At 36.6% G+C, this 25,379-nt stretch overlaps 1 protein-coding gene across 1 annotated transcript in view; it reads left to right on the top strand.

The window, feature by feature from the left end:
* The window catches only part of LOC140243852 (uncharacterized), a 172,383-nt gene extending 148,206 nt beyond the window's left edge, over window positions 1-24,177 (top strand). Inside the window, exons 18-19 of the mRNA XM_072323526.1 lie at window positions 14,742-14,944; window positions 19,443-24,177. Of these exons, the coding sequence (XP_072179627.1) occupies window positions 14,742-14,944; window positions 19,443-20,337 (1,098 nt within the window). The 3' untranslated portion in view covers window positions 20,338-24,177. The remainder of the gene's footprint in view (window positions 1-14,741; window positions 14,945-19,442) is intronic.
* The last annotated feature ends 1,202 nt before the right edge of the window (window positions 24,178-25,379 follow it).

Raw genomic sequence — 25,379 nt, 5'->3', positions numbered from 1 at the left:
TGCTGGTGTGGGGAGGCTAAGTTGGTTGAATTTTTATACTTGTACTGTAAAGTTCTAATGATTTGTCGTTAATGTAGAATGTGTTGCTCCTGTGATAGAACAGTGCTGTCAGCTCTAAAGCTTATCCCTCTATGGAAGTAACACTGTTAAAGTGATATAGTGAAGACTTAGTAATGGATACTTCACATCCCTATAATATCTTAAATTGCCTTAAAAAAAATATTAAAAAAATCTCTCTCTGATCTGATCACTATGAAAACGGTTAACACAACAATGTGTTTCCCTCTATTCTGGAAAAATTGTTGTTTGGTTTTTTACAGCCCAAAACTGGAGGCCAGTTACAAAATCTTATAATGTTTTGTATTTTGAGATATGGTTTTGAGTTGGTTTCGAGATGGTTTCGAAATGGTTTCGAGATGGGTTTTGAGTTTCAGACATGTCCAGACATGCTTTACAGTCTGGAGCTAATGCATTGAGATGTTATGGGACTTCCACATTCTATATGATTGGTTAGATAGATTGTTTCTTGGATTGATTGATGGATGGATGGATAGATGGATGGATAGATGGATGGATGGATGGATGGATGAAATGCATGATAGACTTATAATCTGATGGCTGCCAGGCTTGGTGATTGTCTGGATGAATGAAGAAATTGATTTCAACATGTTTCATTGACCTGCACCTTGACCTGTACAAGCTCTATGGTTATGGTGTTAACGTGTCACAAAACCATGCAGGTATGTTTTTTCTTTTTGTAAATGTGTTGTGTCTCTCATGAAACCTCACTACCAAGAATATCAGAGACATTTGTGTTTTCATTCTTTTGATGGCTTGTGAGTCTGTCTGTCTGTCTGTCTGTCTGTATGTCTGTCTGTATGTCTGCCTGTCTGTCAATTCGTCTGTCAATTCATCCGTCTTGCTCCTCTGTTCAGTTTTCAATTTTGGTTCCTATAGGAAGTTTGACAGGACACTGAACGGATTTGTTTTCTTTAACTCACACAAATGTCATGACAACTTAATAGGGGATAGAAAGTGAAACCAATTTCTAGATGTTCTTTGTGCATGTGGCCACCAGAACATTGCAAGCAATGTTAGACACTGAAATGCTGAATGTAAAATCTATTCCTTGATATATTTATGAATGTTCTGCATATCAGTGCATTTATCATCATTCTCTCTGTTTGTTGCTGAAGACAGGTAAATTTTACCTTCTTTAATTTGAATTTTCATATTCCTTTAAGAATAGCTGTGTCACTCAGTTTTACATGAGTCAATAAATTAGTGCGCACTCCGTGATTGTTGAAAGGACCAGGATATGAATGAACAAACTTTGAATTTGGGTGTCTTGGTTTTGATGGAAATCTGACATACCAGACATATGACTCAACAAATGGGGAAATCAGAAACTCGACTCCAGAAACAAAACACTTTCACTTGGTGGGTGCTTCTTCTCTTTCACGTGATCAAGCTTCAAGACTGGTCACTTCTGCTCTCTAGTCCACAGCCAGCCTTCCCTTTCTGTGGGGCTTAACATGACGTCATCAAAGAGGAAGTGAAGATATGACGCACTGCTTGGTGATTTATTTTCTCTCTTAGCCTGAGGTGTGATAGAATTTCAACTTGATGCCCCACTCAGCCATGTGCTGATGGTTAAAGACACAGCTTAGAATTGTGACAGCTCAATTTCACACTCTGTTGGAACTCGGCTGACATAGTTGTTCCTGTGACTTGAAAAACACCAGAGCATACAAAATGTTTGAATATTACACTGTCACTATTTTATCTATCTATAAACAAATATCACCATGAAAGTATTTTCCCCAAAATTGTTTAATTCTCATGCTGCTGTCTTTGAAAGTATCTTGTTTGGCAAATGGAGTGTCTCAGATTAGCAAATTTTTGAAACTTTTGGCAGTCATTTTCAGCAGCCAGGTACTCAAGATCAATGAATGTCATCAAAATATAATGAAGGGTCATGTTATGGCTGATATTGTGAGTGTATGAGATGGGGAGGCATCCCAGTCCAGCCATGCACAACAGTTGAAAAGTTCTTGTTCAGATGGGAATTGTTAAACAATACCTACGAAAGATTGATTGGACAAATGTTATTCTATAAGTGGTGGCAAACAAGTATGTTTTCTAACATTCATTTGTTTTTCATTAAGATTAAGAAAAAACATGTTTTTTTGAGATTGAAAAGACAACAACAATAACATCGACAAAATGTATTTTTATTTCATTTGTTTGTTTTAGGGTTGGGTTTGTTGTTTTTGGCGAAATTTAACTTTGCATGCTTGGCACTTGTACATGCAATATTACAATCTTTTACCTGAAACAAAATATATGCCTTTTTTGTAAAGCATGCATCATTACATGTCTTATATGCAGAGGTGTAACAATGCAGAAATCGATCTCTATGACACTCACTGATATTCAATCCTAGGAAATTTAGATACCTCATACATTATGTATGGATAGAGTGAAAGCTGGAAATATAAAGATAAAGAGGTAGCTGGATAGTTATACCTGGAATATATTCAGCTATGTAGCAATGTCTGTACTCTATTCTTTACATAAATTCATTACATATGCTAGTGCCAGACTTGTTATCCTTGTCCCACGCACCACCCACGACTCTGAGCTTGTAAAAGTCTGTCGTAATGACGTTAGAAATTTGCTATCACCCTATTTCCAGGAACACTGAAATGATTTTGTGGGTGTTAATAAAAGTAGGCAAAGACTCGGTCCTACCGCGTGGGAATACATGCTCCATAGAATGACTTCTATATACATATATATGATCTGAAAGGCTGACTTTTTTCATTTATGCAAAATATAATTTTGCCCTTTATGCTCATGTGGGAGTATTTAATTATGTACATGCATTTCTGTACATATTTATCTTTATATATGACAGGCTTTTTAAAGTATTTATGAATCCAGGAAAAATGCAAGGACAGATAATGTGCTGCCTGGTAATAACAAGTTGTATGGAGACTGTGCAGTATGAAGGGCATATCTTCACATCCTGTTTACAAGTTGTCTGTCAGATGATACGCTCTAGTTCACCTCAGACTTGACTCCAATCAAAAGGCTGTTAAGAATTTTACAAACAATATTCAAAGTAGCTCTGTGCATGTGAACCAGATCAGATTCTTGGCAGCTTTGTGCTTTTAATTTTTTTTTTTCCTTTTTGAATTTCATGTTGTACAAGTAAATGATGACTGGCGTAGGAAGCAGCATACAGAACAATCTGTCTAAACAGCTTGATATAATTTTGAAGGAGATTATTAGTTCCTCATTTTCATCTTAAGTCTTTTAAACTCACTGAAATAGCATATCAAAAACCATGGGCAGTAAGTTCCCTACGGCAAGCTAACTGTCATCATCATCATATTCACTGCAGTACCACCAAGACCACATTATGCACAGTGTTGTCTATGCCTTCATGCATACAGTGCCTACCTAAAGAAACACACCCAAGTCCCCTTTGAGAAAACTTGGGATATTGTTTCAGTTTGTTATCAATAGTACATGGACTTCAAGGAATGTTTAAAAAGATACATTAGAAAAACAAAAACAAAAACCTGTATCACAGAGTTTTAAAGTGAATATTGTATATCATAGTTAGGAAATCCCGTTTTGATTATTTCTTCTTTGTTTTTCTAAACCGGCAATCTTGTAGAAAGGAATTTGTTTGATCGCACTCGTGACTAGCTTCTCGATAAAACGTAAAACAGTCAGTAGGGCATTAACTCGGTTTTTCTTGATTGGCATTGGAGGGATGTAAGTGGGGAGCAATTGTTTCTCTTATCATTGATCATAGCATTGACCATGACACCTACTGGACCATGCCAAATGATATACATGTGTAGTCATGTACAGAACTTGATGATATTGAATTGTTTCATTTGTTTGTTTGTTGTTTGTTTTACTCTGTAGTAACCGTACGATGTCAATTGTCGCTCCTGACCTCTGAACCACTTTGTCCTTTATAAGGAAGGTCATGTTGTTTGGTAGACAAAAGAAGGCGGGGACCTTCTAGAAGGGGAATTTACCTGCGCAGAATTCTTGTTTATTTTTTCAAAATTTATCTGGCTGGCCCACATAATGGCAAAAATTGCTATGGAAGATTAAAAGTTTTGAAAGCTTGTGCAGATATACTGTAAAGTACATGGAATTTATGAGGACTGTAGGCCCTTGTGTTTATATCCTACATGAAAGGGAAACCAGAAATGTAACGGGCATGTTGACATATGTAGAGAGAACCATTCTCTGTTATTATATGAAACCCAAGATCTGTGCAAAAGCTAATTTGAAAAAAAAAAAAAAAAATGCTACAATCATCAGTATTGTCTTACTACAGAAATAGTTGTGTATCAGATTACAGCAAAAACAAAACAGCAAACAGATTTTTGTTTTGTTTTGTTTTGTTTTTTGGTTTTGTTTTTTTTTTCAATTTCCTGTCCTGGCCATCTGCCATATCCTTTCAAATAACATAACATTCCATTCATTATGATTGTTTATTTGGACATGTACATACATATTTGTGGGAATAAGTTATGAACATAAAGGTCAACAGTTCTTTTGTAGAAAATTAAAAGAAAACAGTAGGCCCTACAATATTACTATATTCATGTACTGGATTTAGAGAGAATTGACAGCAGAGATAATCCTGTGAAGAAAACAGTCTAAAAACAGCATGGTAGTCATGGAAACCACATGTCTTCTCTGTATGTTGATATTATGACATCACATAGATCTAGGAGTTTGAGCAGGTCACAGATTGTTCTCATGGCAGCTTTCCAAAAATGTATGGAGAAACTCTCATTCAAATTCATCAACAAGTTCAAACATTGTTTTGGATGTGTCAAAGGGTAGGAAGGAAATAAACCCTGAGTTATTTATAACCTAAATATTCACAGCCAACATTCTTCTTAGGTGTCATGTCCTACATCTGGATAGAAAAAAAACTATTTCTTTTAAAAAAAGAAAGAAAAAAGAAGTATGGTCGACCAAGAGAGGTTTTAGGAACTTATGAATTTCACATTGTTATGACTTTCAACATAGGCTACACGTTTATGTGGTATTTTTTTTCCTCTCTCTCTCTGTCGCTGTTGGGATAATTTCATAGCGTACTTGGGGAAGACTGCAGGAATTGTAATTTTTGTAATTTGTACTCTAACATGTCTGATGGTTGTACACAATGGCCAAAACATCATCTTATTTTGCATGTTGTTTTGAGAAGTGGTTGGCCTTTAGGATGTCTGAGATACCAGTGACATTCAAGACAGCAACTCTTTTAAAATATTTCCTTGCTTGCCATGTAAATGATTCCTCACATTGAAATGACCTCAATGTTCCTAATGCTGTTCTGATTCTATTCAAATTTACACCAAATGTTCCTTTCATTCATAGCTTTTATTAAACTTGTCCCCAAAATGAATGAATTCATATGTTGCATGAATAGATGAAATTGACCAACTAAGATACAGATCTTGCATATGATTGTACTTATAGAGAGCTTACAGCAAAGCATCTGATCATGGGGGGATGTTATGTATCATTTGATGTAGAAGCACTGTAGGTTGGCTATGATCGAAGTCTAGTCCCATCACTTGCTTGTAGGGGAGCAGCCTGAAAAAAAAAAAAAAACCAAAAAACATGATCTTAATCAATGCACATGAAACATAAGCAAATAACCAGTGAAGTGGGAGCAATATCAGCTTAAATGATAAGAGAGGTATGGCATTATGAATTAGTCATGAATCACTGATGGAACATCCTGTTTAGTAACTCTACCCATTCCCTCACCCATATATCTTACAGCTGTACCTTGAAAACACGGGGGAAAAAAAATCACATCCGTGAAATTTCTTTACATGGAATAGATCAACTTTATTTTTATGGATTATTGCTAAAAAGGAAAAAGAAAAAAAAAAGAGACTACTAGTATAAAAATGGATATGTAACAAGTTCTGTGCATATTCTAGGAAACCTGTTGCATCAAGAACTATTTATTTTTTCACAGAAGGAATAAGTGACAAATCTCAGTAGCAGAGTCATGTGATAGTAGTCATGTGACAGGAGTCATGTGACTGTAAACTTCTGTAGGATACCATTTTAGAGGCTTTGTGACTATCAATGGATAAGGGCAAATGCGTTTCAGCATAATTTTGTTCTTTATTTGATGTGATAAATCAAGAGAGAAATATTATACAAATATCGACTGCTGCAGAGGGAGATGGTAAAACTATTTGCACCGAGGTGATTTCTCAACAGTGCTATGTCCCGAGACGAAGTCGAGGGACATGGCACTGTTGAGAAATCACCGAGGTCAAATAGTTTTACCATGGCCCGAAAGAAAGCAGTCGATATTTGTTTTATATCCCTCTCGAACATTTTACTAGAGTGATGACGGTTCCCTTTTGGAAAAATGTGCAGGTTTCCTGAACGTTAAATCTAACGTTAGACCGTAGCCGTGCAGCAGCAGTGCGTGCGTGCAGCTGCAGCGCGTAGCGAACGACACCGTTGTTGATTCCCACACACGAGCTACATTACAGCGTTACTGCAAAACTCCGAAAGATCGAGGAGGTCCAGGACTACGTTAGAAGTAGGTCTAAAGCGGCTTGGTTACCCAGATCATCTTCAAAATCGCTGTTAGTTTATTCCTAATTCGTACCTGATCTGATATGGTGTCCTTCTGCTGCAATTATTCCTCCGTTACTTGAAGCGCAGTCACTCTGTCAATTGAGCTGAACTGCATTGATCACACTAACGAATACACGTACACACGTGTACACACACGCCATCGCACCACCACAGATTCCTGTAATGCCGTCGCGCAAATCGCTGCTAGGTAGCGCTAGGTACAAGCCACGCACAGGACTGTCACTCAAAAGTATCGCTACTACGCGCACTGCGTACATTCTTAAGTGAGAAATGTAGATATCGATCACACGATCACGATTGGGTGCAAATCGTGGATTCCCAAAAGTACTATATCACGCTGGCTAGTAACCAATTGCACCGCATCAAGCTGCTCGTAGCTAGCTAGTAAAACTACACCATGTTCGTGCTCTGTACAATCCTATGGCAAGAAGCTTTACATGAGGGATATAAAAGTGGATATAATGAATGCAGACCTCTCAACCATTCTGAGTTTGGAGGAAAGAATCTGAATTTTGACCATTCCCAACCTTTGTTTCAATAGGAATTTCTTATTTCTCGAGATAATTCTACTACGCACTTCTGTGGGAGCTGTTCTTTCTTTCCAACTTTTGAGCCAAATCATCACTCCTTTTCAGTGAGAAAAGTTAGGAGGTCTCAGAATGAAATTGTTTGAATGATACACACCTTGTAATAGCTGTGTTGTATAAGATCCCCGTAATTTGCTTTGGATATTCACTTTTTATAACTCTGTGTTCTTGTGATTTTGGTCCTAGAACCTCAAGGATCTTATTATTACAAGTTTGAATGCAGAAACCAATGTAGCAATTTTCACATTTTTTAAAAGGAAGGTCATCATCAAATGTATGAAAGTAAAGTATTTTCAGTGATACTGTGCTTGTTCCATGACAAGAAATGTTTTTGAAATCATTAAAATCATCACAAATTTTAATTCTATTCTCAGGTTTTTTTTAACAGATCTAATATCGAATATCTCAAATTGATACAAATGGATATATTGGTTACTGCAGTCAAACTTTTGTATGTTCCTAGCCCAACGTTTTTAAACAATTCCATGGAAGTCCAGGTGTCTTTGTGTTTTTCTTGTGTGGTTTTATCTTCTTTTTTTTTTCTTTTTTTGGTATGTGTGTATACACATGTGTGTACTCAGCAAATAAGAGGTACTAGCCACAAGCTATCTCTATTGTGTTTAAGGTAACTCTCTGTCTATCATAAGAGGACACGTAGAGTGCTGAGTCATTGGCATTCATAAGACTGAGCACCACCCAGATGCAGTCAAACCTGTCTTAGTGACCACCTGTCTTTCATGGCCACCTATCGTATGCATGTACAACCACTAAAAATGATTGCCTCTGAAAAAGTTATGTTATAGAACGTTATTATCATGGCCACTTGTTTATGATGGCCACATTTTTTTTTTTTGTCTCCCTCGTGTGGCTGCTATAGACAACTTTGACAGTACGTTGTATAAATATACATTTTGTTGTTGTTGTTGTTGCTCTATTCTGTAGGCATCTTCACAGGGTGGACTAGTCTTTAAATGAATGTGGTGTATTAGTGTTGTTCTTAGTATTTCAGATTTCAAACTTGTAATCAGAGCTTTTCTGTCAAACCCTGAATCCTCTATTTTTCTTTCTTGCTACTCTTTCTATATTTGGAAATTCTTCATTTGAACATTTATTTTGCACGCTTTGTGCTGTCATAAATTATCTTTTTATAAGTGGCAAATTATATATATATATATACATATATATATATATATATATATTTTTTTTTTTTTTTTTTTTTTTTTTTTTTTATAAGTAGACACCCATAAAAGTAAAAGTATGGTATATGCTCATTGATAGGAGGCAATAGTGATTAATGTAGTTAATAAAACACCGGGGCACTTTAGGGAGGTTGCACCGAGGTCAAATCTTTTTGGAAGCAAACATCGTATTTACACAGTATTCTGCCTTACCGTCATAGCAGGGGTTGTCCTGTTGTTTTTTAGTGCGATGTCATTGTGACCAGTAGGCCTACTATTCTGGTCCATCACCTCGTAGGGGCCCATTTTTCGTGCACGACCAAATGTATGTCTCGTTCACACCGCCCTCCGATGCAGACTCCGTAATTTAGTCTGTATTCTGAACAGTGTAGGGCCCAAGCCAACTTGTGAAGCATTTATTCAACTTTTACTTTTTGCATTTTCCCATAATTTTATGTATTGCCTATGTCTGATGTAGACCAAAGTCAAGTTAGAACTACAAGTGTTTACATGATCACACCTCATCTGTTGGGTGATGTGGAACTTTACAGTGTTGATTGACAGATTGAGAAAAAGTTAACAACCATTGCACTAGGTTTACAGCGAGACTGCTTTTAAGGACCTGGGGAAGATATTACAGCTGCCAGTACAAAGCATGCAAAATATTCTCATTGAATAGAGCACTGTTTTGTGGTGTGGTAGGTGACCGACTGCATAGCATCTCAAGGTATGCATGAGAAGACAATTAGCAATGTCTGTTCCAGAAGTTGGGTCTTCTCCACCAGTGGGACAGCCCCAAGTCTCTTTTCAAAAACCCCATATTGTTGTTAGTCTGAACGGTTTTGAGCAAAGATCTGTAGATCCGAAGTGGAGCACGGTAGCATGATGTTGTGATTAATAGGGAGCTTTAGATTTGTGACTCGGACGTCTGAGAGGATGATTGTGTTGGATGTACTCCTCTCTCCCTGCGTCATGTTGAAAAGTAGCTTTAGCTTAGGACGCACGCAATAAAAAATAAACTGGTGCCCTCATAAGATCAGTGCACGTGCTTCAAGTACACTCTCTACGTTGTGATTTGAGCAGACGTAAAAGTAGTCCAGAACACACAGTGAAGACTCAGATGATGTGAACTATAAATACATCATTTTTGATAAAGAATTTTGCAAGCGCATGCTCAGAGAAGAGGTTTTTATTTTTCCTCTGAACGTCCCCATCATGAAAATCTAAAGCTTCCTATTATCAGTGACTGGGAGAAAGACTAACCAAGGCATCACTCCTATTGAATAATTCAGTCATTAACTAGTATCTTAGTCACTTTGACCATTGATCGAATCACACAATTTGGCCTCCGCTATCAGTGCGAAACATGTAAGCACAAGCTTTTTCAGAGGGTTCTATGCTGGTTGGGTTTGATTTTTGTGACCAAGCACAGGTAGTGGATATTTGGCATTCAAAGGCGTATGTTGAGAAATTCAGACTGAGTTCTAAGTGTCCTCTGTCTAGGTCTGGGCTCTTCTTGAGTTGGGTTCACAGTGGCAGTGATCTGATATCACTTCCGTAGTGAAGTCTCCTCGACAGGAGGATAATAGTTTTAGAAGGTGTGTATGCGGGACTGGACCACACAGCCTAGAATTTATATGGGATGTGAGTGCTCACATTGACATCCATACCATGCAAGTTGCAGACGGCTGCTTCAATGTGCCACTTGTGGCCACTGAACACTGTATTGGTGTCGTGGTATGCAAGCTTTGTGTTCTGCTGTTTGTTTTATTTATTTGTATTGCATCGTTTCAGATGACCTACCTGCAAATGTTGATTTCTAGTCCTCAAGAGAGCATGGTTTCATGCAGTTATAATGCGTAGGAGTATGAATTAATCAGAGAAGCGTCACAAAGCTGCTTTTTAATATCTTAACTATTCAGTTGGCATATGCTGAAGCTATTGCAGCTTTCAGGATATCGTTTTTCCATTTGACTTGTAGAGATGAGACATGTGTCTGCTAGATGAAATAAAAGAATATATGTCTGAATGTTATTTTGTTGTGTGAGGTAGCGCTAGGCAACAGATTGAGCAGATATCCCCATTGAAAACTGTGCACTCATGCTTATCTTGCTATAAATTAAGGCAGCGTGCACGGTGTGAAGGTCGATGTGATGCATGGAAAGGGGGAATTCCCCAATATTTATGTTCATTGAGATCAATTTGATCCATGGGGAAGATGATTGGAATATCTCAATAGTCACATTCACCTAATATATTGATGTGGGTGGGGGAGGAAAGGGAGGGGAATAAGGGAAGAATGTGACAGGAGGAAGCCATAAAGACATGCAGACTTTGACAGACAAATTAGCCATGTTCTCTGATACCCCTTTCATAAACTCACCCTCCAATTATCCGCATAAGAATAAAGCTTACATTTCAATAAAAAACGCGTTCACAAACTCTGAAAATAATCCGCATTATTTTGACGAGCGCCCGTCCTGAAAAAGGCGGATAATTGTCATGGTGACTGCACACATCCCTCCTGCGGGAAAGACGTTTGACCGCACCCTGGCAATTATCCGCATTATTTGGGTTCGCGTTCATAAACTCCAAATCTGGTCCCGATGCTGCTATTATGCGGATAATAGAAGGGTTGAAAAAAAGCACATTATTCTGCCCCCACTCCGATTTTACGACCAAATGTTGCGGATAATATCCGCATTATTGAGTTTTATCGAGTTAAATTCTTACAAAGGACAGAAATGAGGAATCGGTAGAAACCTTTGCTGTCAGGTTGGACTGCATAATCACTTTAGTTTATCTTGTATGATATATTACAAAGGTTACCAATTGTATTTCTATCAATGTCATAACCAAGTAGCAAGATTGAGCAGTTTCATAACGTCGTTGGGGTGACAAGACCTTGTATCTGCAATTTTGGTGAAAATGACTTTTTTGGATTAATAGTCAAGTAATGGGTTAAAGGACAAGTTCACCTTCATTAACATAAGGATTGAGAGAATGCAGCAATATCAGTAGAACACATCAGTGAAAGTTTGAGGAAAATTGGACAATCGATGCAAAAGTTATGAATTTTTAAAATTTTGTGTTGGAACTGCCGGATGAGGAGACTACTAAGGCTCGTGATATCATATGAGTACAACAGTATAAAGAAAATATAAAGAAAATTCAACATATTTTCACTTTTTTCGCATAATAAAAGAGCACTTGACTTGCCTCTTTCTAAAGGCAATGGGAATAATATTACCCATAACATATGTCAGTTACGAGTCTAGGGAATGAATACTTTTTTCAAAAGATGAAATTTTGTGAAATTTTCTTTATATTTTCCTTATATTGTTGTATGCATGTGACATCATACACTGCAGTAGTCATCTCATCCAGCAGTGACTGCACAAAAACTTCAAAAATTCATAACTTTTGAACGGATTGTCAAATTTCCTCAAACTTTCAATGATGTGTTCTATTAATATTGTTACATTCTCTCAATCCTTATGTTAATGAAGGTGAACTTGTCCTTTAAGTGATATCCTGTCCAAATCCCAACTGTCTTTAATAAAAACTCCAAAAATGAAGCCACCACGGCATGTCAAAGGAAAGGCCATTCAATTCACTATAGTGCTTTGGCCGCCATGTTTTTTGGCTCTCCCGAACATTTAACATTTTGTAGATACGAGGTCTTGTCGCCCCAGTGACGATAAGCTTCTAGAGTATCATAATGTGAAAGAGGTGGTGCTCGAATGGTAATAGTAGCAGTAATGATACTTACAAATGTGATAATGATATTATTGTTATTATTGTTGGTATTACTATCATCATCATCATTATGATTATTACCCTTGTTATCATTATTCTTATTACCTGATTTTTTCATTCATGATTATTATGATTTGCCCTGCGCTGTGTGTCTGAAGGGCAAGTGGAGACATTATTTTTTTTTCTCCCATAATGCAATTCGTTACACTAGTCCCCATACTGGAATGCCTGGGATCACAGTCTGGTCACTGGCATTTTTTTATTATTTTATTATCATTATTATTATTTTTTTTTTTTTTTGTGGGGGGGGGGTTAACTTTGATAATATGCCCTGTGCAGTGTATGTGAACAGTGGCAATTAAATTGATGCTTGCATCCCTATGCAAACCATGAACTTTTGTGTGTGAATGTGGCTCACATGGTCTCAACAGGCTATTGGAACAGAATCATTTAGCTTGATAGGGATTAAGCATATTCTCATTATAGCCATGTACATGAAAAGTCTTCTATCTTTAAAAGTAGGATTTTTTTAAAGAAAAGGTGTGATGAAGATCTTTATTTCTGCACGGTAGGAGTTCAACATTCTGTTAGCCCTATGCATTGCCAGCCTTGCTTTCAAGCACTTACTTGGGATCAGAGAACATCAAGACCTTTTGTTGCCTTGGATTGGTTACTGCACAACCTCTTTCCATTGGCTTGCTTAGCCCTGCACTACATTGTATTTCTGTTTCTGTTCTCACTGGCTTTTCATTGCGGTGCTAACTCCAATCTTTCCCGTACTATTGGTGGGGCTAACCCACTTTCCACTAAACCAGTGACAACAGATGCAATGCTAAGCTTAACCCTAGGAAATTGGTGGGGCTAAGGGTGGGGAGGGGGCACCTAACACACCAATTACCAGGGTTAAGCAAAAATGCTGTCAGTAGAATTGGTACTGTTTAAATTCCAAGTTATCGATGATCTATGTTGGCCCACTAACAGCTCTTCAATCAATTCCATACTGCCCTCTGATAATGGTGCCCATAAATACAACCAGTTTGCTTTGTTGCTGTGAAACAAACTTTGACAAATAGATCATGAAAGCTAAGTGTCTCTGTTCTCGCAGCTTTTTGCCTTTGCTCAAGACTTTCCAGCTAAATTATTTCATTTCATTTGAGTTTATATGCAAACCAGAACTACTCTGCCATCTAAATGAATCATCCCTCATTACATCCCCCACCTCCATAAGAAATACAAGCTGCAAACAAAAACAATGAGCAAAAACAGCAAACAATTCATAAAACCAACCAAGAAACTAACACTTTGTGTGGGAATAAGGCCTTTGTACAACAAACTTTTAAAGTTAGAATTAGATTCCCAAGCGTTATCATCGTTGGGATTCCCCCATTTCCTGGCAAAATGCCCCTAGTGCATATATTTGCTCAAGGTGTTCAAAGGTCTGTATTCTCTTTCTATATCTATTTCTTTCTGTGCAAACAGTCTCCCTTTGTATACCTGTGAAGTGATAGAAATAGGAAAATCAAACAGTGACCCTTAAATTGACCCACCTTGGGTGTGTTCTTTGGGGCAAGTTAAGAGCACAGAGCTATTTTAGTTGATTTCTGACCCGTGAAGCTTTTACCTTCTTTGATTCCTTTTATCTCTCAATGCAGTGCAATGAGTTAAAATCATGCTGATATTGTTTTTACAGAGATTGTTATAGAAAAGTCTGTCACTTCTAGTTAGCATTTTGCAAGTCCAAGATGGGGTGAATTCCAGTCTTGTGAGGCTCCTTCTTGTTGTTGTTGTTGTTATTATCATTATTATTATCATTTTTTATGAAAATGTAAGAAAAGGTCTGCCATCAAAAACAATGTGACTTTGCAAAAACAATTACAATGCTGATGTGAAAAAATAGCTTGAAGATGACGGACTATACACAAAGACCTTGTATGATTAAAAAAGTGTAAATTTGGGGGGGGGGGGGGGTTCACACTAAAATATTTGTTTTTGCATCAGGAAACATGGCAGCTGTTGGCTTTATGCATCCCAAGACAGGAGAGTTTAGTCAGTGTAATTCTTAACTCCAATTAGAATCACTCCTCTGTAGATTAGACTTACAATGATTGCTCTGCCTAGCAGATGTTGACTGCTTTCTTCTTTTCTTTCCTTTTTCTTTCAATTCATGTGAGGGGAACTGTCAATGTGTGTAAGTCAATGTAAGTGAATTGATTATAACATTAATGCTGAAAGACTTTTTTTTTTTTGGGGGGGGGGGGGTTAAATATCAAAGGTGTCTGTGATCACAGGCATTTGATAGGAGACTAGAGACATTTCTCATTATGGTGTAGTAAGTTTGTGCAGCTGTAGTGCTAACAGGTACATAAATCCATATTATCTTACCCGTCAATGTGTGTGTGTGTGTGTGTGTGTGCATGCATAGTCTTTGTGGGTCTGTTTTCATGCATGTGTGACAGAAATGTGTGTATGCCACTATATTTCCATTACACTCAATTCCGACAAGAAACTCCAACTTTTCTGCTTTCTGACTCTCCCCTTGTAGAAAACAAAACTGAAATCCCCTCCACCAGTTGCTGCCAAGCCACAGTCGATGAAAACCACGACAAGGACGACAACGACCACCACTACTACGAGGTCAGCCTACCAGGTTGAGGACGTGAACCAAGCCCTGGATGAGTTGGAGAGCCTTGCATTCAAAGCTACTGATACTGAAGATCCCCTGGACTCCCAGGCTATCAAGGACAGGTAAGATTCATCAAGGATTTAAAGGTCCTGTTTACCTTTGGGAGCAGTGATTTTAAAAATGTTTAAGATATCACATTTGATGCATAATTTTTATGTAGGTCAGTTGTATCACGAAACATCCTAACGTATGAAATTTTTGCAATGAAGCCTAAAATATAAGGAGATATCACTATTTTTCTCAATAAACCATGACTGTAGACGGTTTATTCTGGAAACATACTTATCATAACTGTTGTTCACATTTTGTATATTAAACAAAACTTAACATCACTTTTACTGATTCAAATTTTTACATTGGTTGTTTCTATTCCTAACTCGCATTTTAGAAGTATTTTAGAACACTAATGCTGGGTTTTTGTTTCATCTGCAAATGGTGAATTATGCCTTCAATACTGTTCACACACACCCAAATTAATGCTTTTGAAACTTTAGTTTTGCAACACGACAAAAATACTGTTAATTTATGTTGATGGACACAAAAGAGAAATTGTTTGTTATCGCTGTCTGCATTGAGATCCAAAAACCAATCCTGCTTGATTTTTCTTTTTTTGAAACATTGCCATAATTTGGCCTGGGCAGTGCGTTAGAACAATACACAAAAAGAAACTTCTTTTCTTTCTTTTTTTCTTTTCTTTTTTATTTTCACAATGCAAACCGCTACAATAGATCCACACTTATGGAATGCCAGGGGTTATGTTTTCAGTCACTTTAAAAAAAAAAAACCAGAGTGATAATCTTTCCTGCACAGCATGTGTTAATGGTGACAAATATAGAACTGATTTTGCATTGCAAACTGACCAACAGACCAAAGGCCCATTCACACACAGGAGTTTATTTTTTGTATTTATTCCATTTTATTTTCACAGGTTAGCTAAAAAAAAAAAAAAGTGATTTACAAAGGGACCCTGCATAAAAACAGTACAAAATACATACAAAGTTACAAACAAAAGTACAGTAACTCAAAAAAAAAAAAAAAAAAACACCACACATGGCTTACAAACTCAATAAAAAAAAATGTTTATGTTATGTATAAAATTATAAATTACAGGCAAAAAGTGTTTCACAAAAAGGCCCAGAAAACATTTTCCACCGTTTGCAACCTACATAATACATTGAAAGGGCCTATTATTAGAGTTATTGGTCTTCAGAGTACGATACGAAAACCGTCAGTTTTATTTGGCTGGTTTACATACGATCATAAACAACCAACTCTTTTTGAGCAGAGCAAGTTGAGACTTTGACCTGCCCATTTCTAATCTCAATCTCACCTTGACCTGAGTGCAGTGAGATTGAATCATGGAAATTTTTTTCAGAATAATGATTTAATTGTTTCTTTAAGTGCTATTCACACACAAGGGTTTTTCAAGGACTTGAAAAGAAATGAAGATGGAACATTTTTTTTTTTTTGCATAACAACACAGATTGCTAGATTTATTACATTTGTTTGTTTGTTTTGTGTGTGTGTGTACACAAGAATTATCAGTTTTTGCATCACTTTGAAAAAAAAAAGAATCTGTGTTTAAAACCATTATTTTGGGTGTGTTTGAATGGGCCTCAAAACACTATCGTGAAGGAGATTGATTACTGCCCATTATTCTAGTAGGCCATAGGGAATGGTAGAGGTCTGATGAATTACTAGTATGATCCTTGTTTCTCCAAGTTGGGACTTGGACACCAAGTGAACAATCCTGCCCAGTAGAAAGTAACCTGATATGGAAACAGTGACAATTTTTTGTAGGAGATGCCAGTAATAAAGTTTGAAGGAAAATACACTTTGCCAACACTTTTTTCTGTGTTCTCCTGACTAGTAGCTGCATTACCAGATTCTTGCTTCCAATCGTTTGTGACAGTAGCCTCCATTAGTTAGCACTACACCTGTCTTTAAAGGGGAAATCCAGTCCAAATGTAAGTTAGTCTGATTAGAAAGAGTAAAATAGGAGTTCCACAGTAAAATATTGATTGAAATCGGGTAAAAAATAAGGAAGTTATGACATTTTGAATTTTTGCTAATTTTTCAGGAAACAGTTCTTGAATGGTCCATGTGAATATGCAAATGGCAACGTGAGAATGTCATACCCTCACAACTTGCCAGATAGTTTGTACATAAAATTTAGAAATTTCCAGTTTTTCATTAAAACGCATTTATGCCCGCGGCTCAAATCCTCATCTAACTGATCACTATTCTGAAGTTATTCAACCAGGAATAACATCATGTTTTAGACTTCAATTAGAGAAACATTGAATTTTTGTCATTTTCGTGTACACGAGGATCAATGGAAAATTGTGAGGTTATGACATGGTTAGCTCACTCATTTGCATATTCATATCAGCTGTACAAGGACTGTTTTTGCAGAAATAAGCAAAACTTCAAAATGTCATAACTTCTTGCTTTTCTTCCAATTTCAGTCAATTTTTTTACCATTGAACTCGTAAGATTTTACTCTTTTTTTTTTATCAGACTAACTTACATTTGGACTGGATTTCCCCTTTAAGTCTCCTCTGTCTGAATAAAACTTTCTGAGGTCATGTAAAATATGACAGCAGGATTTATGTGTTTACCTTCCCAGAAAAAAAGGGTAAAGAGAAAAATGAAAATATCAAGAAATTGTTTGAAGCACCCATGACAAAGTTGATCCTTAAGGTCATAAACAATTTATGGTTGCTTATTATGATGTCAAAGGAAATAGCGTCATTTGGATTTTAAATCTTCTGAGAAGTTAATTGGAAGAACTCACTGCTAGTATTTATTATTTATGAAATATGCCTTAAAACGTCATTTTTTTTTTTAGGAAGCAGCAAATGGGACATGATCTCTAGAAACTATGAATCAGTCGAAGTCTGCTGTAACTGGAGTGCTGTATTTACAGGGATTTAAAAAAAAAGTGCGAAGATAGAAACTATTCTACATTTAAGGAGTAAAGCTCAAACCATCATGGATTTAGAAAATAGATTATTGATTAAATGAAGACGAAAGCATTCAGTGTCATTACACAATTACTGGGAGTACTAGAGGTAAAAATGACAATGAGTAATATCAGCAGTGATGATCATAATAACATTACCATATCATCAGCATTGCAAGTAATACTACCAGCCATGCATATTCTTGGCTTGTGCTCCTGTGCACAAGAGGGAGCTCATGTCAGGTTTAAATTTAAATCACATCTTCATGAGAACTAGTGCAACCACATCAAAAATTCAAATCTAACTAAATCATATGGAAATCACATATTTCATTTCAACACTTCAGAGAGAGGGCAGCCCTGTGGTGCTAATATACATATATTTTATGAAAAATATGTAAGGATCATATTGCTGTGTTGAAATTTTGGAATGTGTGAAGATAATGTTATCCTATTAGGATTCTATTCAAGGCAGTTGTAGCCTTAGTGTATTACCACTGAAAGATTGCATTTTCTCGAGAAAAAGAGAATGTTATAAAGTGATGAGAAGTGATGCTGTAGGTACCACTGTTTGTGACTGCTATGTTCTATCTTGTCTTTCACTCTCTCTTGATTCACTGTTTTCATTTGTTTGTTTTTTTAGAGTGTCATGTGATCTGCTATTCTCTTCTTTTGTTTTCAATCTCTATTCCCACACAGGGCATAATGTGTTCACTGCATCACACACACAAGTAAATGACTTTTTAGTCCTCAGTTTAGCTTAATACCAAGCCTACCTTACCCTATCCTTTGATTTTTTGTGGTCTTTTGTTTGTTTTTGTTTATTATTTTGTTATTTTTCCAGTATCGATTTGTGACTTTTTCATTTTATTTGCATATTTGCCACCTTTGTAAGTTTTTGTTTCTTCTCTGTTTGTGCAAGCTTAGAATCTTTCTCCTGCACGAATGATTATTTATTTTGTGTGTTATGGAATGGATTTTGTTTACATGTTGCCTAAAGTTTGTAATGATATGAAAGATTCTAATATGAAGGGAATAGACTGTTCATTTCTGGCAAACCAAGAGAAATGAATACATAATTCAGATGACAAATTGGATACATTATTGTCTGACAATTTGTTCTTTTCTAGGCAAATCCCAATCTTGAATTATAAATAGAGTGATCATCCTTCTGTTTTGCTATTTGAAAAAAAAAAAGATGAAAAGCATGGTTGGCAAACTGACTTTATAAAAAAAAAAAAAAAAAAGATTTTACATACCTAATAATGCAAAAATATTACAATTCAAGACTGATTCCTTTTTGTGTTCAAAGTCATGGATGAGTAATTTCTTCCAAAGCTCATTAAGTCTATCATACAAATTGCAAATCAGTATCTCAAAATTTATGAAGATTATCTTTTGTTTGAAGAACAATTGTGCAGACAAACACTAGTGATTATCATTTTTGATGGTTAATAAAATATGACACTGAATGGTCTGTTTTTATGCTTCTTTTTTTGTCTTTTCCTCCTGTCTCACATGTTCCTGCTGCTGTTAACCTATTTCATGTTACCCCATTCCTTAACACCATCATGCACTGCATGGTTTGTCCGTAGAAGAACTCACCCCAAGTCATCCCCTCAATTTTTGCATCACAGTTCCCCCTCCTCTCCAAATGGAACCATCCAGAAACCTGTGCATGCCCATATCAGGTTGCCACAGTCCCCATCACGAAGCTTTGCCACCAAGCCTAAACCACTCTCTCCTAGAGGGGACAAGTCCACTACTCCTGGCAAGGTGGGTGGAAAGACATCTGCCTTTGTGCCCATCAAAGCCACTGGACCATCACCAAAAAAGAAGGAGATCAAACCATCTCAGCAAACACCTCCAGCATCATCATCTTCATCATCAGCTGCAACATCCTCCCCATCACCACAGCAACCATTAGCAACATCAACACCAGCAGGGAAGACATCATCCACCCCAGCTGATCCTTCAGTGTCGTCCCCCACAGCGAAAGTGGAGGAGGCGAAGCCACTCAATGTCAGTACTGAGATGAAACCAGTCGAGCCGAGTACAGTGTCCATTACACTTTGCAGTAAACAGGTGACCAGCCGTTCCTCCCAGGAGCAGAAAGGGACAGTGGTTGTCAAGGAGATGACGACATCCTCTACCCTGTCACCATTTGCCAGCACAGATTTGGACGACTTTTGCAATAGCAATAGGGAGGAAGGTAAAAATGTTGTAGCTAAACCCGAATCCCACAGCAAGAATGATGAGAATGGTAGCAAGTTGGATAAAACCAGTCAAGATACTGTAAACCAGGGTGCGTCCGATGAGGAGGTCCCTAAAGTCAGTCAGTCAGTAAGCACTAGTGACAGAGATAAAATGAAAGCTGAGGTTGCGACCAAGCTAACCAATGGGACTCATGTGGAGAAGACTGTACCTCACACCACAGAAATTAAGACTATCATTGTAAATGGCATCATTGAGGAGACTTCCTTCGACTAATCACACCACAGGTTGTGTGTCCACTTGGATGACCTTATCCCCACCCCCAATCATGTGTCAACTTGAATTGATTATTCATGAAATTTCAGCATAGAGTGTTCATGTAGTGTGGTAGTGTGGTGGTTGCAGTCAGAGGTACACATTGAGGAAAAAGCTTAGTAGCAAATTTTGTGTATTAAAACAAAATGGCAGAAATATGTGGAAAACAATTCGTATGTAAATAAGTGTCTGTAAAAGAGTTAAAATAGGTTAGATGATTGTTCTAATAAGGAAAAGAACAAAGAGTCATTCTACCTGTTCAATCTAAAATGCTATCAAAGACTGCCTTATATATGAAAGTCTTGTGTACAGTTTGCACATAAATTCAATGTGGAATTAAACTGTACAATGTTTGTAGTGCCTTAGATTATGTAACACTGAAATTTTCACACAGTGAGCAGGGAGTATTTTATAAAGTTACCTTCGGTTATGAATCAGAAAAAAAAAAGCAATGATGAGTGGTAGGACCTTAGAACAAATGGCTAAAAAGAAAATGAGCATGCTCTTGACTGCACAGTAGAAGAAAGAAAAAAAAGGAGTTATTTTGACTGCAAGAAAAAAAAAAGATGATAATTTTGTGGTGCTATAATGTTTGTTTTCAAATATGTGAATATATTACAGTTTAGCTCAAAGAATTATGCAAGTTGTACATGAGTGTGTTTGGGGGGATATTTTCAGCATGCATCATGAGTAATATTGCCTGTATGTCCCAAATGTGAAAACAAAAAGAAGAAAAAGAATTTTTAAAATGATATTTTGAGTGTCAATTGCATGAAATTCAGGAAACAAATGTTGTTGATTGTATGAGGTGGCTTAAGTGTCTTGATTCTCTCTTCATAATCATCTGAAGCTTTTTTTACTCTTAAGTAAACAAAAGACCTGTGTGGTCACCCAAAAACAGCTTTATAATGATGTTAACTTGATGTGTGTTGTTATACCATAAAGCAGGGCTCCACACTAACTTTTATTTTTGGTGGCCCAAAGGCAAACATCCGACCTTTTTTGGTGGCCCGATCAGGCCACCAAATTCTTCATTTCTGAAATTTTGGTGGCCCGACGTGCTTTTTTGGTGGCCCCGGGCCACCATTAGTGTCGAGCCCTGCATGAAGTGATAGAAAAAGTAACTTCTTTGGTCTGCTTTACAAGACTTCCCTCATGTTGCCCCATATCATCATCCTCCAAGGAAAATTATCATTTCTAAACCATGAGGCATGTTTGCGATACTCAAAGGCCTCAGGCATGCTATACTGACTGACGAGGTGCAAAATGTGTGCATTTATGCATGCAGTATGAATAGACGGTCTAAAAACCATCATTTGATAATGTTTATATTTTCCTATTATGGCCTACAGAGTGCAGATATTAGATTATGCCAAGTCCAAATTTAGACTTCAATTCAAATGAGCCCCACAAAATAAAACAAACAGCACAAGTAAACAACCCCCGAGTTTCACTGTCAATTTCATTTGTATATTCAAATAGAACTCAGAAATGTCTAAACAGTTTAGACTTTCCAAGACCAAATAATACATGGTTTTAGGCATTTGACTTTACAGCTTCCTTACTTTGTTACACTCTCTTTATATATGTCAACACAAATTTTGTCATTATTTTAGACAATATCCCTTTATCTCATACCATTTTCTCTTTTTTTTTCATGGTTTAGCTGAAATTCAAGTTGAAAAAAAAAGGTTTGAATAACTTTGTTTGCTGTTGTTGGGAGTGGGCAATCTTTTCTTTCTTGGTATTTACATGAATTTTCATGTGTAGAACTCAAGTTTTCAACAAAGCTAGTCAATCCATTAAAAGGTTTAGGAAGTCATGTGTTGTCTATTTGAAGAAATACTAATTCATTGCAGAGAAATCCCTCTGTATTTGCAGATACACAAAGACTGCGATGAGAAGTGTAGTGATTTGTTCTGAACTGTCATGTAAAATGCTGTCCTTGTACATGGACTAGTTACCTTTCTTTGTCAGATTAGTGTGTTTTGAATGTCTAAAGAGTGTTATCCATGAGATTATCTTTCATGTCTTGAGGCAATGTGTCTGTCTTCCCTTTGGTACACAAATATCTCTTATAACACAAACCAATGTTTGAGGCTGGCTAGTTACCTCTCAAGTGGAAAACAAATGTTCTGGATCTGTTCAACTTTCTAGATGTGTGCTTTTGCTATTGAATGTAGTTCAGTTGAAGTTTTATATCTACTTAATGAAGAAATAAAAAAAAAGAAGAATGCTTACATACAGCACTGAATTGCCTTTTCTTGCAAAATTGTTAACTCAGAGGCACCATACATGAAATGCCTGTTGGTATGCATTTGAGAGTGTAAGTCTCCACTCCTGTTTTGTTCTTCTTTTCATTTTTGAATGCAAGCTGCCTCTGATGCACTGTGAAAGTGTATGTAACTACATTCTACTCCTGTTTGATTTGCATGCACATGTGTTGGATGATTTAAGTGAAAGGCTGTATTCAGGCATAGAAATTCACATGTATGTTATACTAAAATGTATAGAAAACCCTGAGTTGGTGTTTTTTATCTTAAAAATAAGCAATAACCGACTCGTCAAAGTGTCAATACTTTTTTTTTTTAGGGTGATATTTCTTTAATTGAGGTTTTTGTTAATGTGAAGTCACTCCCAGCATTTTCTTCTCTCAAATGTTTGTTGTACAGATAGTGTGAATTCAGTTTAGGATATTTATGGAGGAGTGGTATCTTTATTAAGTGTAAAATGATATCAAAGTTGCATCTCATTCTGTTTATTCTGCCCTTTATATTTTTAAAGAAAATGGACAGGAAGAAGTGAAAGATAATGATATAAGATTATTTCTAACTGTATTCATCATATTTATGAATTTAATGCATGAACTGGTCCATAGCTAATAAGTCAACTGTCTAGTCATATAGAGACAGTATTGCACCCTTGAAATCTAGTAGAAAAAAATTATCAACTAAACATTCTTGATGATACAAGTTAATTTGCAATGCCTGTAGATACAATATGTATTGTCACATGCACAACAGTAAGCTTGTATCTCTTAGCCACAGACTGACTGAGGAATCTGTACCATTGTCATGTATATTCTTCAAAGATGCAGTCCAATATTCACTCTGAACCTTTGTAGATTTTCTTGTTCATAACACTAATGTCTATGTGCATCTGTTCCATTGGGCTTCTACCAAACATGGGTATGTGGTACTTCACATGCATACTATTTGAAATGAAGAAAAAGAAGGAGAAAAAAAAATGCATTTACAGTTGTTAAAGGAAACTATACCTGTACATGTCTTTAAATATGTAAATAGAGAGATGTGTTCTGTCATAGCTATTTATTGTTAAACACATTAGTTATCTGCATTCTGTGGGTATTGCACTGATTTCATTGTTTATATGTTTGCTCCTTTTATATCATGTAAATTGCAAGTGCTTTGAGGTACTAACTTAACCTTGTCATTACCACCAGCAATCCGTATGTGCACAACATCCATGGCATGTTAGTTGGTGAGGCTTGGTGGGTTAAATGGGATGTTAGTGTTTTTCCTTCTTATGTTTCTCTTGTCTCTTACAGTTTTGCAATCAGAGTGTGTTGCTTGGTGCTTGAGTAGATATTGTTTAGCATACCCCAGGATAACAATTAAAGATAGCCTTTGCTCAGCACAGATTAACTGATGTTACCATGTAGGTGGAATCAAGGCATATGATTCTAGGAAGATTTTGGATGTCTATCTTTCCTGCTGTAGAGTCACACAAAGAATGAAGAAGCATTAAAACAAGCAAAACGTGTTTTCTCTCTTCACTTTATATTCCCAGTGTCATGTTATGTTCTGTGTGTACTGTCCAATGGAAAGGTTGACTTTATGGAAACATTGACTGGATAAAATATTAGCTGTGTGTGTGTGTGTGTGTGTGTGTGTGTGTGTGTGTGTGTGTGTGTGTGTGATGTCTGTCTGTCTGCCTGTCTGTGTCCGTCCAGGTCAGGATTTGTTAGGCTTACATACAGGCAACCTTGTCTACATCACCCTGGCGCAATTGAAATATTGGCTAAATCAAAGAAAAATTCTACCCCAAATGGCTATAAACTTTTGAATTCTATTTGTGTGATTTGAAATTTACATAAGTCAAAGGATTTTATCCGGTCCCTTTAGATTTGACTTAGACGAGGTTGGCTGTGTGTCTAAATGCATCCAGACTTAGTTTACAGCAAATTCTACTAATCATCTCGCATTGCTAGTATGTTTGTGTGTATGTACATAGTATTTTCAAGAAGAAATGAGAGAAAGAAATAAAAAATCTGATCAAAATGAGCTCACACAAATGTATCACATATTATATTACCACCCAGCTCTAAGATGAACCTATGAGGTCACAGATTAGAATTCTCTTTAATGGACTGAAACATGTCATCTGGGTTGACAGACTCCAAGTCTTTAAAGCTAGCCTTACCTAGGAGAGTAATCTTTTCTCTATTTAATGTCAAATTTAGCAGCTTAAAACACAATAAAAATAGGGATATTAGCAGTTTTTCTGGGATATATATATATATATATACACATATTAATTTTTTTTTTTACAGGTGCAGCCATGCTGCTTTCACTGTGAAATAGAACATGTTTTCATAGATTCTCGTGCATAGCACACCTGGGTGACCCTAATCTCTAAATCCTCTTTAAATTTCTTACTTTTGTATGAAACTGCACCCCGTGACTCTCTCTTATTTCAGTCACTTTTTGAATGGGTTAGGATTGTCCAGTTGTGACAAGTTATATATCATTTTAAAGCTTTGAGCTTCCTCTTGAAATTTATAGAAAAGTGTTTTGTTGGTTTTGAGCTAGTGGTCTCATGTATGTTCTCATTTCAGAAAAAAAAAAAAAAAAACACTTGGCATGTTTAAACAGCCTGCTTGTCAGATTCAATCTTTAGCACAAAATAAACCCCAGCTTTACATGGTGCTGTTCATTGTACAGTGTATTTTGTTTATACACAAACCACAGCTTTTGATGGTA

This window comes from Diadema setosum, chromosome 20, assembly GCF_964275005.1.
Source record: "Diadema setosum chromosome 20, eeDiaSeto1, whole genome shotgun sequence".
In the NCBI taxonomy this organism is placed as follows: Eukaryota; Metazoa; Echinodermata; class Echinoidea; order Diadematoida; family Diadematidae; genus Diadema; species Diadema setosum.
Note: the sequence above shows the minus strand (reverse complement) of the source record. Positions and strands in the feature narration are given on the sequence as shown.